General features: G+C 46.7%; 2 protein-coding genes across 2 annotated transcripts; one reads left to right on the forward strand and one right to left on the reverse strand.

The window, feature by feature from the left end:
• Positions 1-263: 263 nt before the first annotated feature.
• Positions 264-6,646, forward strand: Gkn2 (gastrokine 2). The gene is made up of 6 exons (XM_031380905.1): positions 264-301; positions 2,189-2,242; positions 2,661-2,798; positions 4,364-4,474; positions 5,127-5,283; positions 6,446-6,646. Exons 1-6 carry the CDS (start codon positions 290-292, stop codon positions 6,526-6,528), a joined length of 555 nt encoding a protein of 184 aa, XP_031236765.1. The 5' UTR covers positions 264-289; the 3' UTR covers positions 6,529-6,646.
• Positions 6,647-10,906: 4,260 nt separating this feature from the next.
• On the reverse strand, positions 10,907-17,331 carry LOC116098226 (gastrokine-3). The gene is made up of 6 exons (XM_031380908.1): positions 17,190-17,331; positions 15,764-15,817; positions 15,452-15,586; positions 13,111-13,218; positions 11,879-12,020; positions 10,907-11,166 (listed from the first exon to the last, which is right to left on the reverse strand). The coding sequence occupies exons 1-6, from the start codon at positions 17,229-17,231 to the stop codon at positions 11,072-11,074; spliced, it is 576 nt and encodes a 191-aa protein (XP_031236768.1). The 5' UTR covers positions 17,232-17,331; the 3' UTR covers positions 10,907-11,071.
• Positions 17,332-17,813: the final 482 nt, after the last annotated feature.

The following is a 17,813-nucleotide window of genomic DNA, read 5'->3' on the forward strand; positions in this document are numbered from 1 at the left end:
TTGTTACAGGGTGGAACTCAACCAGTGCAATCCGGACAGATAAACAGGGAGTATTTGCAGAGTGACCAATGGGGAGTTTTCAGTACAAACTAACAAACTTCACTGATACTCGGGATGTGGTTAGGTCTCAGTCCTGATAAGGGAGTTTGCTAAGGTGTGTCAGAGATATGGACTAGCTCTTTTCTAACCTGATCACTTGGGGAAGAGATTTCCACGTCTTAAAGCCAATATAAAGGCTGGACACTGCACAGGCAGCCACACTTGCTCCAGCTCCTTCTCTTCAGGCAAAATGAAACCCCTCGTGAGTATGCATTCATCTTCTCTGTGTTCTTGCTGTTGCTTGTGTCCAACGTGCTTCAGATTTCAAGGGTCTCAGACAAACACTTTGCACATCTATGTTGCTATGGTTGAATTAACAGTGTCTGGGGTGGGAATGTTGAATGTTTGTGTGTCCATTTCTACATTTCTTAGGTTTATTCAAGATGTACAAAGGGAAAAAAAGGAAATCTGTAGAGAATTTATTTGGAAGGTGTTTTTGATAAGTAAGTGATGAGCCCTTCTCATCACTTTGTGAGGGGTTTAGACATTTGAGAGCAATCCCATTTGTCATGAAAGAGAAGCATTACTTTAAAAACAATATCTGTAATAAGAGTGATAGCAGCTACCCACAAACCATGCTGAGCCCAAGCTTTTCTCGTGGATGAGTACCAGTGCTCGTTGTGCTGATAGTGTAGACCAGGTACTGTTGTCGTCGATGTAAAGTTGAGGACACTGAGGCAGAGGAGGCTGGATTCTCCAGATTTGTAAGCTCAGGACTCAGGGTGTGGGTTCTCTCTCTTGGTCCCTGTACACAGCAGTAGTGAAGTGAACTTAAAACAACCGGAGTGTTCTCATGTCTAAGTTCTTTATTCAGGTAAAAGAAACCCTTTAATGACTGACCCCTCCCTGTGCCCCCACCCTCCCTATCTGATACCAGATTCCAGTAGTTCTGCCCGGATACAGGATGGAAGTTCTTCCCCAGCCTCTGCTTCTTGTTTTCATTCAGCTTCTAGAAGAGAAAGCTGCAAGCTAAGTGTCAGTACTAAAGTGACAAGGACAGTCAGCTGAACTGTGTCCTATTGATTTTCCGGGGGGGGGGGGATTTAAGCCTAAAGTACAAACTTATAGCTAAGAGGTACCAACCTTGATATGGGTGGGGGGAATCTGGGAGCAGAGGACACTTCCTGTGCTTTCTCTAGGCACCCACTGAGTTGGCCAGTTGATTCCCTTGTCCAAACTTCTAGTCTAGACCCAACAAATAAAATATACAGGGGGCATCGGAGACTCCAGAGCTGACCTGAGGTGTGGTGCAGAGAGCCCCGTGTAGGTGGCCTACAGGGTGTCTGTGTGTAGATTGTTGTTGCAGTCTCCATTGTGGGGCGCCACAAGATAAATGTGAGGAAGGGATGGAAAGGAGGGTAGAATAGCCCTACGGGCAGTTCTTAGAAGTTTCTAGCCTTCCACACATCTTCTACCCACCAGTGTCTGAAACAGGCAGTAGAGTTCACTGTAGCAATCAGAAGAGAGAAGACCACAGCTGCTGCTGATGTTGGGTCAGACTTGGAAACAACCTTGGCAGAGCATCAGACCTGTGTGTATGTAGGTCCATGGCCCACTGGCCCTGCCCTGTCCATAGAACTACTGAGGTTTGGGCTATGGCACCAGATCGATACCTTCCTTGATGTCAAAGATTAACTGTGCTCCTTCCATAGCTGTGCTTAAAAACGCACTGTGTTCACGTCACTCACAGATTCATGTTAAAGGGTTCATTCCCTCAGTGTCAAGAAGTGCAGGCTTTCCCCTTAGATCAGAGGACATAACTTATCCACTAATGGAAAGCTAGTGTAACTCACACCAGATCTCCGTCTGCCCATGAATCCCTCACTGCTCACCCATCTAAGGTTCTCCACCATCAAGACGATATCATGCTGAAGAGCTGGGGAATGGGTAGTCAAGGAGAACCATGAGTCTAACAGATCACATGAGCTCAACAAGTGCCTACTGCATGGGCAAATGTATTTTCTACTTTTTAAAGTAGAAAAATAGACTTTCTGGTTACCTAGGATGGCTGGCCGTTGTGCCTCAGGGCCCTCTGTTTCCCGCTGATCCCCTCAATGAGTGACTCAGAGAGTTGATGTGCTTTTTTCAGGTGGCATTTCTGGTGGTGCTGTCCATCTTTGGAATACAATCGCAGGCAGAGGAGGTGAGTTGTCCTCTTTGCGCTATGGGAGAGGACAAGAACTATGTGAGACCAGGTCATCCCCAGGACTGTGGGAGTCCACGTGTCTTCTTTGAGGTGGGATCCCAACCATGGAAAGGATGAAGTGGTCTTCATTTCTTTCTACTGGCAACACCTTCCCAGTGCAACCCAACGCACTAGCAGGTGGCGAGTCTCATTTCCCTTCCAAAGACACCACTCCAGCTCTCTCATATGTAATATAATAAACCAGTGAGAGAAGCTTTGCGTTCTGTCTCAGCATGAGCTTCGCCTCAGCGCGAGCTTTGCATGGGCTTCCAGTGAACTATCTGCTGAAGTCGGTGGTTTTATTTTGGAGAAAGACCTGCTTTTCAAATACACACTGTTTATGAAAAACTTAATTTGGCTTTGTTGTCAATTCTAGGTTTTTAACATCTTCGTCCCAAGCAACAATGGCGGCAATGTCCAGGAGACAGTGACCATTGACAACCAGCAGAACACGGCCACCATCAACATCCACTCAGGCTCATGCTCTTCAACCACTATTTTTGACTACAAGCATGTAAGCAGAGAGGGTAGCTTTATATAAGATTCGTTTTGTAAAGAGCAGGGGTCAGCTACGTAGATATATAAATTATATGATCTATCTTTACAAGCCTTTAAATTTTTTTCACTTCTTCCTTTCCCTTTAAATAATTAAGCAGGCAAATAAAACAATTTTTTAAAGGTTTATTTATTATTTTGTCTAAGTACACTGTAGCTATCTTCAGACGTACCACAAGAGGGCATCAGATCTTGTTATGGATGGTTGTGAGCCACTATGTGGCTGCTGGGATTTGAAATGCAGGACCTTCTGAAGAGCAGTAAGTGCTCTTAACCATTGAGCCATCTCTCCAGCACAAAAATCCATTTCAAAGGAAAGAAATATGTTTACTCGACAGCAATAATGTCCCACTACTGGCCCAGACATGAAGAGGAAGAATGCTCAAAGTAATGCTCCGAACTGGAAAATCCCACTTGGATGACTAAATAAGAACTTCTGCTGCAAAACACAGATTATGAGCAATCTCAAATGAGCAGAAACGCAGAACCATGCACACGCTTAAATTACTAATGTAGTACAGGCAGCATTGCACTTTCTAGAAGGTCTTCCCAGTGTTGGTTACTGAGCTAAAAATAAGTCTTAGAAACTTTCTCTGAAAGCTTCTTGTCCTCCATCCATTTACTGATTTGGATTACTTTACTCTCATCTTTCTCTAATAATAGACTAATATCTATTATGACTATATCCTAATAGACTCGTGTGCATTACAGTATGCCTTACCTGGAGAGAGCCAGCCTAAACACCTACACTCAACTTGCTCTTCTCTTCTCTCTCAAAACTCCCCACAAGCCTTCTTCCTGGTGGTACTGGGGGTTGCATGCCACCTTTAAAAGCATAGATTCTTCGAAGTCCTTCACAACTAAAATTATCTTTACATAGAGATCATGAAAATCCCCAAAGTGGCTTTAAAAAGATCAGATGTGAAGACTTTGCTTAACCCCTCTCCTCCATCACTGGCCTCAGTGCCTCAGTCTAGTCCCTAGTTTTAGGTACTAGATCTTTTGAGACTCGAAAACTAAGAACTAGGATGGTTTTTGTGTATTTGAAGCATCACAGAGAAATTTCCCATTCAAGGTCAAAATGCCATGGCAGCTTGTGATCCTTCCTCATATCAAACTCTCCCATGCCTGTGCATTCCCAATGCAGCCTCCTCAAGCCCCCTCCAGCGTGTGGATAGAGTCTGAGGAAGAGAAGTGAGGGAGGAAGGGGGAGAACAGGAAAGGCATGTGGCATGAGGGTAGACGTAAGCCTGCCTAGGAGACCTCTAGAACAACGTGACCTAAGAGAAAGAACTTAAGCCAGGCAGAGATGGTCTATGTTCGAATTTTCTGGAAGAGAAACCTCTAGGCATTGTGGCTACTGTGTACTCAAAATGTGCCTGGAAATGAATTGTAAATTTCACTGGATTTGAATTTAAATAGCCACATGTGGAGTCATTGAAAAATGATATTGAATGATATTGGTCAACCCCACCAAATCTGAATGCCGGAAACAGAGTCAGTAACTCTGCTCCTCTCCCTCAGGGTTACATCGCATCCAGGGTGCTCTCCCGGAGAGCCTGCTACATCATCAAGATGGACCACAAAGCCATCCCTGCTCTGGACAAACTCCAACGGTTCCTCTATGAGAAGCAGGTAACTTGGGGTTCCTTGAAAACTCTGCTCCAGAGCCAGTCCCTGCTTCTTCCCATGTTACGGTCTCATGAGAATGAGACAGTAGACCATGATATATATGTCCACGCATAGGATGCTCAACTTTCCAACATGTCCTCATGTTTGGGAGAGGGAGTCATGATAGCTCATCTCGGTGCAGTTTTCATCAGAGAGCCCAAAACACATGGACCTATGAGAACTTAAATGGGCTGTCTTTGGAGAGGGGCTGGCGAGCCTTTCTTCTCAGGAGTGAGAGCTTAGATACGGTATTCAGCTGGAAATGAGTACATTTATGATATTCAGTGATGACTCAAAGACACAGACACATAATACCAAAGAGGGAGAATCTCCACACAGCGCACTGAGACTAGACACTGAGTTCTGATCCTGTCTACATGGCCCCATCTGCCCTCTTTTACCAGCCAATTTACCTTCTGTGAGTTTCATTGCGGTAATATACTGTGGCTAAAAATGAGCTTTTTTCTAGACACAGTGGTCAGAGGAGACAATGACTTGAGATCCCAGAATGCCCTTTATTCAACCACTGGACAGAGAAAGCCATCCACAATTTAAAGTAAGGTCCACAACGCTTACCATCGTCCTCAACACCGCTCTTCTCTATTATGTCGTCTAGACAATGAATGCCATGGACTCCCCAGAGTATACCTGGGTCAGGTACAACCCTCTGAAGTCCCTGATCATGAAGGTGGACTGGTTCCTGTTTGGGTCACCTATTGAGCAGCTATGCAAGCACATCCCTCTGTATGAGGGGGAGGTGACTACAAAGCCAAGTGAGTACCATTGAAGCCAAACAACGTTCTGGAGGCTTCTGCGTGTCACACAGTCTGGGGGTGGGGCTGTGTGAATTACACATAAGTGAAAACATGACTTAGTTCAGTTTACTTCAAGAATTGAATTTCAACTATGTGCATGGACCATTAGAGACATTAGGAATACAGAAATGGGCAAAGTTCTGCCTCCATGGGGGCATACTACAGTGGGAAATGGCTGAGTGACAAATGACAAATGGGGTCAGACAGGGTTCCTGGGCATCAAGAGGACCCCTGGGATCCTCTTTTATCACACATAAGTGCTCCATGTAAAAACAAACAAGCACACAAACACGCAAACACCACCTCCAGAGCATCTGTGAAGCGCTATCCTCTGGAGGTGGTAGAGAACGCTGCCAGAATCCAGCACAGAGCATTCCAGGAAAGAAAAGACAGAGTCCACGGACAGGCAGGGGACAGTAGCTGGGGTCACAGGGCAATGTGACCATCGCTGAGTTTTTACACTGACTGTGGCAAAGTGGTCAGGACCAGTGGGAAACAAGAGACATTTGTAAGAGTACTGAAAGGTAAAGAAGGTATTAGCATTTACTGCCCATTTGCCCAGAAAGTCAGCACTCATAATCACTTAGAGAGGCAGCAGGGCACTCCATCAGCACCAAGCCACATGGCATCCACCACACCAACTCTTCCAGAGCTGTCAGCCTTATGTAAGTTAAATTATCATCACCATTATCATCACCATCACCATCATCATCATCATCATCATCATCATCATCGTCATCAGTAGTTGTAGTAGTAGTAGTAATAGTAGTAGTAGTAGTAGTAGTACTTCAATAAAGTTAGTGGCTGGGGCTGGTGAGATGGCTCAGTGGGTAAGAGCACCAATTGCATGAGTTCAAATCCCAGCAACCACATGGTGGCTCACAACCACCCGCAATGAGATCTGACACCCTCTTCTGGTGTGCCTGAAGACAGCTACATTGTACTTGTAATAAATAAATAATAAATTAATCTTTTTAAAAAAATTAGTGGCTAAAATCTTGGGTGCTATGAAATTATAAGCTCTGTCCCCACCCCTGCAGTCAGGGGTGCTTGAAAATACTGATTTGCTAGATTAAAACACATTTTTAATGCTATTTCCTTACATTTTTCCCATTTCCAGAAGAGGTGAGCACTGGAGCCTGTGCAAAGGTAGGGCTCCTGGGGCTCCTGGGGATCTCCATCTGTGGAGGAATTCACCTTTAAGATGGTCCGTCAACTGACCTCGTCTTTCCAAGGATGTACCTTTGGTTTCCACTCAGAAGCCAAACTAAATTCTTCCCAACATTCCATCTAATTATGAAATCGAATAATAACACAAAATGATATATTTACAGATATCTGTGTGTGTTTGTTCCTTTCATGGGCACAGTGGGAAGTCAAGCAGCATTGATCTCAGTGAATAGAAGGGCTTCATGTAAGATAAACAGTGTATGAAAATGTCCAGATGACGAGGCATGTGCGATCTAACAGTGGGGTATGAGTCTCTCTCTCTCTCTCTCTCTCTCTCTCTCTCTCTCTCTCTCTCTCTCTCTCTCCCCCCCCCCCCCCCCCCACCGCAGCTCCCTGCAGACCAGCTGAGCACCTGCGACCTCAAGGTTCAGACAGCAGGGCTGAGCAGGGACAAGGACAGTGGCAATGCCTTTCACTGGGAAGAGGGCGGGGCTTGGCATGCTCTTGTCAAACAATCTCACTGCTCCTAATGAAGAAAGTCTCCTTCTCTGACCTATGAGTTGGCTTTGAGGACCATTCAGGCGCCTTTTAGGACACGCGTTTTGATCTGCTGAAGCGGCAGACTTGGCCACAGTGAACAATAGTCTCTCATGTGTTGACCTGGAGCAACCAGGGACGAAGGGCCTGTAACACCAAGAACAGAATCAGAAAAGCTGGGAATCCAAGTTAATACACTGTGGGAAAAGTGCCCAAGACTTAAAATTAATTACACCATGTAGATCAATTCCAAGATCGATTAGCCAGGTCTTCTATAGTCTGAGCAGCTGGATGCAAGTTCAGTTCAGAACAAAGAGAGATTTAAGCAGGAATCTCTCAGTCACTGAGTCTCTCTAGTCCTCCCTCTGGCCCATGACAGATGTATCAGAAGTGCCTTCTGGGTACTTAGCACTGAGGTATGATGGGCTAAGAGTCTCAAGCTACTATACTTGAGGATGTTATGTTCTCGGTGGGGGCATTTCCATGAACAGTTTGATGACAGTAGTACTGAGGGTGTTCTACACTGCTAAGGAAAGGATAGTGTTTTCGGTGTTCACTAGTGACAGAACCCAAATTGGGTGTGTGGCAGTTGAGGGTAAGCTGAGAGTGTTGTGCAGCTAGCTGCAGATGAAGACCAAGCAGCCTGGAGCTGGGTGCTTGATGAAGCCCGGACTCTTTTTCTGCCTTTTAGCTGGGTTCTTTTTGTGGTAGCCTCTTCACGGTTTTCCTCCCTGAGGGGAGAGAAGCAGCACTAATGGTCCACTCCAGGGTCCCCGTCTCAGCTTCATTTCCAGAGAGACAGAGTCAGCTCTGATTATGAGTTGGTTTTAACTATAAAGTCTCTGGAGATGACCCCAAGTGGGTGCTGTGGCCAGGATGGGTGGCTGGGTGCAGGGAAGATGTTAGCATCAGAAACCTCCTGGGGCTTGCTCTCATAGGTATGCTCCCTATCGCTTTAATCATGTTGGTTCCACTTTGAAAGCAGAGCTATAAGGTATGCTTTATCGTTTTGCTGTCTTTACATGCCCCTCCCTCTGAGGGAGGATGGGCCTTGGAACAGTTCAGTATAGTTAGCCCTGTGTACGGGCTAAGGAGAGTGCATGTCAACCTTTTAATCTGGGGATGCTCAAGGCCAAGGCCGTGAGTAAAGAAGAGGGAGCCTGGACCAAATGGTCTCAAATGCTGGAAGAGGCTACAGGTCACAATAGGCAGGGAAGATCAGCCATACCTGGAGCCAGCCCTTGAAGGAGCCAAGGTGGGGATGGAGTGCTAAAACCCTGTGTGTCATACACACCCCCTTGCTCATCTGAGGGGATAAGATGGTCTATTCATTCTATTCATTCATAGATGCTGGGGTTAGAAGATGTAGACACCATTGCTTCAATATAGAATTACATGCTAGGATTATTGACTCAGTGAATGAAATCAGCATTATTTTGCCAAACATAATGAATACATTGGTGAGCTAAGGCAATGCTGAGCTTTCTGGTTTCTGATAATGGTGAAATAACTTAGGCCAGTTCAGCTTTCCTACCATTACAGTTATGCACCTGAACAAAATATGAAAAATGACTTCTAAAGGTGTGGGGTGACCCTAGCAGAGAAAACCTGAAGAAAGGGTCACTTATCTGCAGCCGACAGAGCTGTCTAGTACTATTCTTCAAAGCAAGCTTTGTTGAAAGCCCTTGTCTCTTCCCCAGATCCCTCTTTCTGGCTAGCATAACCTCAGGCTATGCAACCAGCAGCTAAGCATTCCTTCTGTGGGCTCCTCCAATTGTAGGGGGCTAATCAGATCCAGCAAGTTAGCTGTGACGTCACTCCTGCCCCCAGAAGATGAGCTATGATCACTGTCACAGCCAGAGATGCGTCTACTGGCATCCAGCAATGTAAGCACTGACCCTGCAATGCATAGTGTGGCCCCCTCCGTGAAGAATTTTTGGGCTCAATATGTTTATAGTGCCCAGGTGGGGAAAACTGAGCTAAGTCAGTCCCGTTTCTCCTAGGAAAACAAGATCATAGCTTCTCTTAAGAAAGCAAGGAGCAGATTGGCCTAGAGTGCTCAGGTGGCCAATAACACCCAAGCAGAAGTCTGCCAAGTGAGGCTTCCAGGAACCATATTCTTTCCAGATATAGAAGGACAGATTCAGATGACTGGAAGTTCTGCTCTTTGCTTTTTCCCATTCTCCTTCCTATAATGAGGATCTAACACTGATGTCCGGAGCTGCCTCAGCCATTTTGGAGTCATGGGATAACAATCTTAGAGAGGCGAGGTCGGGAAAGGAAGGACTATGACTTACCTTATGCCTCAATACAAATCTTGATCTATTTCTAACGTTTAACACACAACTGAATGAAAGAGAGCCACCCAGCCCGTAACATCTCAGGAAACAAGTTGCCATTGCTGTCACCCACAACAGCCCTGAGTAACTTGCCCTCCAGCTCCGCTCAGGTCCTTCCATGGAACTGAGGAGGCTGTAGCATGAACCACTGCAGGAGTCTCTTGTTGAGGACCACAGAAGTCTGCTTTGTGACGTGTACCCACTCTAGAAGGACTTTGAAAACCCAGTCCCTAGGGTTTCCAGGGACAGGAAGAGTCAGGTGATACCACATGGGTTGGAGGGGCTAGTGATGGGACAAGGCTGTCCCCAGCAGGACAGTTACAGAATGAATACTGAATATCTGGATCCTTATTATTTTATCATGGGTACACCTATCTAAGGGATACAGCTCCTGCCTTAGAGTTCTAGAGTGAGGCTCCATGGTCACTTTGTGGGTCATTACTGTGTAGCTTGGACAGCACAAGAAAGGGACAGCTCAGGAGCCCCAGTCCCAGTTTTCAGGAGATGAGTAAAGCCTGAGACTTGACCACACAGACTGGGCTCCATTGGTGGTTTATTCATCTATTGCCAAAAATTCTTGAGTGAACCTAAAGAGACTCAGAAATGAGAGATTCTGGTGAAGCAACTCCATGATGTAGGATGTTCTGGGAAGCACATGGCCAGCACTGCACAGAAGATGAGGGAGGGGACAGAGGATGAGGGACGCAGTAGGGAATGAGGGATGATGCAGAAGATGAGGGACGAAGCAGAGGATGAGGGACAATGCAGGGGATGAGGACGATGCAGAGGATGAGGGATGATGCGGAGGATGAGAGACGATGCGAGGATGAGGGATGATGCAGAGGATGAGGGATGATGCGGAGGGTGAGGGCTGATGCTGAGGATGAGAGATGATGTGAAGGATGAGGGACAATGCAGGGGATGAGGATGATGCAGAGGATGAGGACAATGCAGGGGATGAGGACAATGCAGAGGATGAGGGATGATGCAGAGGATGAGGGATGATGTGGAGGATGAGAGATGATGCAGAGGGTGAGGGCTGATGCAGAGGATGAGAGATGATGCAGAGGATGAGGGACAATGCAGGGGATGAGGATGATGCAGAGGATGAGGACAATGCAGGGGATGAGGACGATGCAGAGGATGAGGGATGATGCAGAGGATGAGGGATGATGCGGAGGATGAGAGATGATGTGGAGGATGAGGAATGATGCAGAGGATGAGGGATGATGCGGAGGATGAGAGATGATGTGGAGGATGAGGAATGATGCAGAGGATGAGGGATGATGCAGAGGATGAGGGATGATGCGGAGGATGAGAGATGATGCGGAGGGTGAGAGCTGATGCAGAGGATGAGGGGTGATGCAGAGGATGAGGAATGATGCAGGGGATGAGGGCTGATGCTGAGGGTGAGGGATGATGCAGAGGATGAGGGACAATGCAGAGGATGAGGATGAAGCAGAGGATGAGGATGATGCAGAGGATGAGGGATGATGCAGAGAATGGGGTAAGGGAATCCATCTGCTGGATCAGTGACACTGGAACTTTATTATTCTTCATACAAGGTGGAAATGCACCTGTTCCCCCCAGATCACAGGGCTGCATGGGAAGTCAACGTGTGGAGTGCCAAGGGCTGCAGTGAGACACTTCCCACTGGCAGAGCCTGGACCAGGCTTGTCCAGTATGGCTGACATAGAGGTTCAGAGCCCAGGGATCTCACCACAGATGGACAGGCCCATGATGGATAGAAGCTGGAGCTCAGAACAGGAGTCTGGGTCCATTGCGAGGGCGGTACCTTCAAGAGGAAAGAGCCACACTTTAGAGACAAAGTCAGAATCAACAGGTACATGGGGCACCTGTGTTGGATGAACCCTCAGGTCAGTGGAGGCCCACCATGGCCCCTCTCACCAGCCCTTGCTGGAATCACCTCTTTCTCTTTTACTGTTCCTTTATTATGCTTCATAACCCTTTAACCCAGCGGACTCTGGTTCTCTCCTGGACCCTTGTGTTTGAAGAACTCTGACTTGTGGGGTTAAGACCAAGGTTTAAGAGAGGGGCACCAGCTGTACTGCTGACTGCTTCTGGACTCACAGGCAGATCTTGGAGTTTTAGCCTCTAGCTATTTCAGCTCCTCGATTCATTGTTTTTCTCCCCCCAACTCCATCAGGACTGCCGGCCACCTGCTGCTGTTTATAATTGTTAGGCTGCAGGCACCTTAAGAAAGAGTAGGACCAAGGACTCCAAAGTCACCCACCTTCCCCTAGAGGGTGTGGCAAAACTCAAGTCAGGGCTGGGTGTCCATCAGCCATCAAATCCCAAAGCGGTCTATGGCGGCTCCCCTACCCCCATGAGCCTTGTAAGGAATCCCCTACATCCCAAACATGCGACTTTTCTTCCACTGGAGAAACAATAGAATGAGCTGTCGTTGCGGTTTGCCGATAGGTCCTGAAATTCCTCCCACATCTTTTAATTCACGCATTACCTCGAGTTTCTAGTAGCGAACACACCTTCTTTTTGCTGCTGAGCAAAGTAGGCGGGGACCGCTCTGCACAGGTCTTTGACTGGTACTCCGTATTGGGCCAAGTTTTTGATTCGGCTGGGTAAAACTGTGTAGGTCAGTCCACGTGTCGGTGGGTAGTGACCAGAAGCCTGTAAGAGGGGGTGTCTCAGATATGGCATATCCAAGAAAGACTTCGCAGGCAAGCTGTATGTGGGTAGATGCAGTTACCAATCCAGACTTGCTTTCAGGGTATTTGTAACTACAATGTTTTATCAAGCCTCAGGAGGGCGAAAGAGGCTCTGGCAAATCTGGACCCAGTGGCTTTTTCTATTAGCTTTGGTGCCTTCTCATCCATAATGTTAACCCTGATTAGTTTAAAACATTTATTGCATTTGTATTTGGTCAATTTAGATGAACAGGACATTTTGAACTTCTCTTTTAAAGATTTGTTTATTTTAGTTTTATGTGTTGGAGTGTTTGAAGTTACAGACTGTTGTGAGTCTCCTTGTGGGGGTTGGGAACCAAACCAGGACCCTCCTGTGAGAGCAGCAAGTGCTCTTAACCTCCGAGCATTTCTCCACCCACAACTTTTAAAAATAGCATTGCTTTAACACACTTTTTCCCCCGTAGAGTTAGCACCGCCACCCCCAGTTCTGAATGCTGTCCAAATGTGTCGATATTTAAGCAAAGTTGGAATAGATTCCACTAATTGCCAAGAATTTCTTCCTGGTTTTAACTTATTTCACAGTTCCTATCTCACTAGGGAGGACAGGCAAGCCCTTCAGCAGTCTTGGGCTTAATGATAATAATGGTAGGTATGAGAGTGTACTGGAGTATGTGTGTGGGGTGTGTGTGGTGTGTGGGGTGTGTGTGGTGTGTGTGTAGGTGTGTGTGTGTGTGTGTGTGTGTGTGTGTGTGTGTGTGTGTGTGATGGGCCAGGAAAGGCAGGAAGCAGAGAGACAGGGTCATGAGTCATTGCAGTGTTTGCATCCAGCCACTTGTCTCCTCTAGCATAGCTTGAAGCCATTGGGAATGCTTCCACATGAGGTCATTACATAGGATATTCATTGATTCTGTTGTGATTAGCTTTGAATGGGACACCAAAGTCCTTTGAACATGATGTGACTTCATGGCAGGATGGAGAGACATGGGTGAAACTCCTATGAGTGAGGCATTGTCGGAGAGAGTGGCTGTAAGTTGGAAAACCCCATTGTAGACAACAGAGAGAACATGACTCACCTGCTTGCCCAGGGCCTGGGTAATATCATCCATACTTGGGAAGGCTGCTGGGTCTATCTTGGCCAGGACACAGGCCATCTTGCTAAACAGCTTAGCTGCCCAGAGGGCCTTAAAGCAACAGAGCAGAAACCAGTCACTCAATGCACCTGCTCGCCTCAGGGGCGCACTCCCTGCTAATCTGACCAAAATGCCAAACATCTTGAAAGACCCCATAGGGAGTTCCCGCTCAAGTCCTGGGAGACATGCACCCGAAGAACACAACAGGCCATCTTGATGTAAAAAAACATGAGGCATTTTTATTTCAGAGCTCTGGTTCAACCCCCAATCTCACACAGGATACCAGGAATTGACCACAAAGCCCAGAGGTTGGGGGATTTTATAGGAAAAAGGTCTGGGGAGACAAAGGAATTGGTGTGGCTATACATGATTGGCTATTTTGAATGTCGTTCGTGCAGATCAGAGATGAGAATTCCTAAAAAAAAGTGAAATTCCTAGCAAGAGGGGAGAGTGCTATTCAAAGTTCATACTGACCCTTAGCTAACACTTAAGGAAACCAAATGGCCCAGGGTCCATCACTCAATGTCTGGCGAGGCGTGTCTCAGGCACCTCGGCCGGACACCTCCTTGCCTTATCTCTGAGATTTACACCCCTGGTCTGGACCTCCTAACAGCTTTTCCTTGGCCCACCCAGCCGCTTCTTGCAGGCCTGGCTCCTGTGGTTTTCAGTACTGGTCTCAAATTTAACTCTTTCAATCCCAGGCTTACGTGGGCAAGTACCTGCTAAATTTTTATATTCTTTTTCAATCTCAGAAGAGCCACACCCTGGATGCCAGAGTACAGGTCAGCATCAGGAGCTGTGTGGCACTGCGCCCTTCCTCTCCTGTCTCCACTGTTCTTCCTGGTGAAGGTTTGATCTCCCAGGGTATTCTGAACCACTAACATTAAGGGAGGGTAGGATGCTAATCTGACAGTAGGATGATCTTAGGGGCCTGCTCCTATTTCTCGGGAGCCTCCTTTGTTTTGTTTGTTGTTTGTTTTATCTGTAAAGCAGGAGAAACAATAGCCTTTCTTCCATGGAGTTGTCATGGGGATGAGGTGAGAGCCGAAGTCCTCATTGCCTGGAGAAATGTTGTATAAGCTGCAGAGGACTCTCTGAGTACCCAGGGCAGTTGGGAGGTCTCGTCAGGACGTGGGTTCTAGAGCTAGGTCTGCCCTGCATGTCCCTTCCCTGTGGCCTGTTATTTGTTATTCCATGGCTTGGATCATAGCTGCAATTTTCTGCTGCTGGGTTAGACAGAGCCCCAGGCACAGCTGCAAGAAGCTCAGCCTCTCGATTAGTGGTTCTCAGCATATGGGCTCTGACTCTTTGGGGGGTCAAACGACCTTTTTTCATGGAGGTTGCATATCAGATGTTTACATTATGGTTCATAACAGCATTGAAATTACAGTTATGAAGTGACAATGAAATAATTTTTCAGCTGGGGGGGGTCACTGCAACATGAAGAACCATATTAAAGTGGTACAGTATTGGGAATGTTGAGAACCTGGGCTCAAGCAGGAACTCTGCCTTCCTTTCGCCATCTAGTGGCGTACTGTGGAATGTTTCGTTGAGGATTTTTTTTTTTTTTTTAATTAACTCTCACTATAAGCAATATATTTTTTTGGTATTTTAAAAAGAAATATTTGTTATCTAAAACAGATCTATAGAAAAGTGAGGTTTTTTTAACTTGGCTTCTAATAGCATCCATCAGAGGCAATCTGTAGACAGGGAAGATTCATGAAATCTCCTTGGGAAATTGGGAGTCAGGGAGGTGAAGAGAAAGTGTTAGAGACAGAGAACCTGGAGGACACAGCGAGAGTGGAGAGGACACCTTGTGTCTATTCCGAGTCATCCAATGTGCTGGAGAGAATGTGATAGAGGTGGCTGAGAAGGACCTAGGTGGCAAACGGCTGAGTGGGAAGACTGGGTGTTGACTTCGTTTCGTCTTTCAAAGTCCCACTAAGTAGGAGGGTCAGCTGTTGGAGCTGTTTTGCAGATAGGGCAACGGAGGCGTGCTGGGCAGAAAAATAACCTCCGTGGTCACAGGACATTTTAATGAAAGAGTTCTGCTAAGTCACAGGGTTTCTCTTCCTGATTACGTGCCATCCTAATGGGCCTTATTACTGAAGGAGGTGGTAATTCATAGCCATATTCCTTTAGAGGTCAACATTGAGATATGGAGTCAAGATAAAATAGCTTCCATAGCCCACCCGAGTCCTGGAGGAAGACCATGAAGGTGCTCCCCTTTGCAGCAGACCACGGAGTTGTTTTGGCATGGTAACAAGTGAGTTCCACATCTTACATTCTTGTAGTCCACGATTCCGTTCCATTCACTCAGAACGTTGTTGTCTTGGATGCTGACCACACCTCTGAGGGTATCGACATGGATAGTCTGGGTCCCCACAGAGCCATCCAGAGGATGACTGTCACTAGTATTCTAGAAAAAGCAATCAACAACAAGTAAAGTCAGAGGCCCCAGTGTCTACCTGTCCATCCCTTGAAGGGTTAAGAGGAACCCATTAGAAACTACAGGAATGTTGTTACCCCTGGGTATTAGCTTTGAAGTGTGACTGCTGAAAGACATAGGCATACTGTTCCCTCTCGCCATACTCACTGTCAGCGTCAGAGCTGGAACCAGAAAGATGGTCACAAGAATGGAAGGTGCAATCTGAAATGGAACAAAGGTCAGTGCTCTTTGACCTTAGCCTCTGATGAGTCTAGACTCCAGGATCTGCCTTGCTAAGGCAGAGCCTCTGACAAGGTCTACAGCTTTCACTCTGTAGGGTTCCCAGGTGTGTCAGGACACTCTAGCTTACTGTGCTCACACAGGGTGTGCCTGCTGCTTAGGAGGCAAGGTCGTGTCAGTCACCCAAGGATGCTTCTATGTGGCTTCCACTGTCAATCACTGGGGTAGCCAACCTGATAGGGCAGGACCAGCCTGGACCACTATAGCTCAGGCCTCCCACTCTTCCTTTTTGTGCCAGCCTCTCTACTTCCAGAGCTGGGTACATCCTCAGCTACAGCTCTTGATCCAAATCCCAGATCTCACAGTCAGCCCTGTTCCACCTGTGTCCACCCTCCACCCCTCTGGGAACCGACACCCTCCAGGTTTCCTTTCCTCGGGATGACTTCTCTTACCTAGTCTAAGAAGAAAAGATACTCACGGTTACTTGCATACTATTTAGGGGGAAAATGTATGTTAGAATGTACCTAGGCCTTAAAATATTTGAGTTGCTCACTTCCTCTACGCGGTGTGCTCTGCCCATTGAGGGAGTTGTCTGCAGCAGACATTAATGAAAGAATAGGGGCTGGGATAAGCCAGCCATGGTTTCTTGTGTACTTGAGGCTCACCCAGCTGAAGTGCACCCATCATGTCAAGTGGGACTGACGGGGTCCTCCCATCTCTGCACACCCACGGAAAGGCAGCACCCGGTTTCAATAATAAAAGGCAGAGGAAGCGGCTATTCTATGTTATCATCACGACAGTGCAGTGCGGCCTGACACAGACAGAACTGCAGGGGTGAGGCTGCTTTATTGGACCATTGGAAGCTGGATGTGGCCACGCCTGCCTTGAATGCCAGCACCCGGGGGGACTGAGATGGAGGATTTGGAAAGCCCGAGACTAGCCGCAGTGAGTCAAGGTAGCCTAGACTACAGAATGAGACCTTGTCTCAAAAAATCCAAAGGAACAAAAAGCACACTATCCCAGTTGGCGCCACATGTATCTAAATCATTTTCCCCCACTGGCAATTTGTAAATAAGGAAAACCACTCCAGACAAGACTCTAACATTGGAGTATCTACCTAGCCCCCAAACAGTCTCGACTTTTAAGAAATTAGTTATTGATTCCATTAGAGGACACCTTTCCCTCGGATTCTCCAAAGCAGAATTACCAACAGAAGATAACATGCCCAATCGTAGTTTGGAAATTCTATCTGGGTTGATCTGAACAGTTCCTTGGGAGGGAGGAACCAGACCCCCTTGGCTGGTCTGACTATGGGAGTGTAAGCATCCGCATTCAAAGTTAAAAATGTACTCACAAGGCATTTCATGTTGTCTCTCTTTGGCAAATGCAGTGGCATGCATAATCCGATTTTCTATGACCCGTTAGTTTCCTAGGTCCAGTTTATATAGCACTCAGCTTCTCAGGGCTCACTATGATAAGGGGCTCAGGGAGTAGTTATCTACAACCCAGAAACCATTAGGGGGAAAAGCTAGTTATGTGATTATGGTTATCATTTCCTTTTACTAGATCTGAGTGTTTTTCTTTCTCCCAATAGCTCGACAGGTTCCAAGGCAAACACTGGATAAGAATAGGTCTTTGTGGCTGGTGTATTCATGGCCTTAGAGCCACTTTGTAAGGAGTTATAAGCTGCTGATACAAAACCAAGGTGATCACACTTTTACTTCTTGATTTCTGAAAAGTATTTTTTTTTCCTAACAGTGAGGGTGGGGTGAAGAGACAAACTGATCTACAAGATTAGATTGATTGGCAAGCAGTCTTGCCCCTTCTTCCTTCAAACATAGATCACACAGTTTTCTCTGCACCCTCTGCCTCCAGAAACCTCACTTCTATTCATTTCTTCAACGCCCTCTCTGGCTGACCTAGCTCAGGTCCCAAAGAACTCTCTGAAGTTTGGTCCCGCTATGTAGATTTTCTGGAT

This window comes from Mastomys coucha, unplaced genomic scaffold (genome assembly GCF_008632895.1).
Source record: "Mastomys coucha isolate ucsf_1 unplaced genomic scaffold, UCSF_Mcou_1 pScaffold20, whole genome shotgun sequence".
NCBI classification, from domain to species: Eukaryota; Metazoa; Chordata; class Mammalia; order Rodentia; family Muridae; genus Mastomys; species Mastomys coucha.

Bases quoted from the DNA above. Each gene is read 5' to 3' on its own strand.
- Gkn2 (XM_031380905.1), top strand. The intron at 4,475-5,126 runs GTAACTTGGGGT...TATGTCGTCTAG, and splicing joins GGTTCCTCTATGAGAAGCAG to ACAATGAATGCCATGGACTC. The intron at 5,284-6,445 runs GTGAGTACCATT...TCCCATTTCCAG, and splicing joins GGAGGTGACTACAAAGCCAA to AAGAGGTGAGCACTGGAGCC.
- LOC116098226 (XM_031380908.1), bottom strand. From the start codon at position 17,231: ATGCCACTGCATTTGCCAAAGAGAGACAACATGAAATGCCTT. The intron at 13,219-15,451 runs GTAAGATGTGGA...TGTTGCTTTAAG, and splicing joins GAATCGTGGACTACAAGAAT to GCCCTCTGGGCAGCTAAGCT. The intron at 12,021-13,110 runs GTGAGTCATGTT...CCCCTCTTACAG, and splicing joins CCCAGGCCCTGGGCAAGCAG to GCTTCTGGTCACTACCCACC.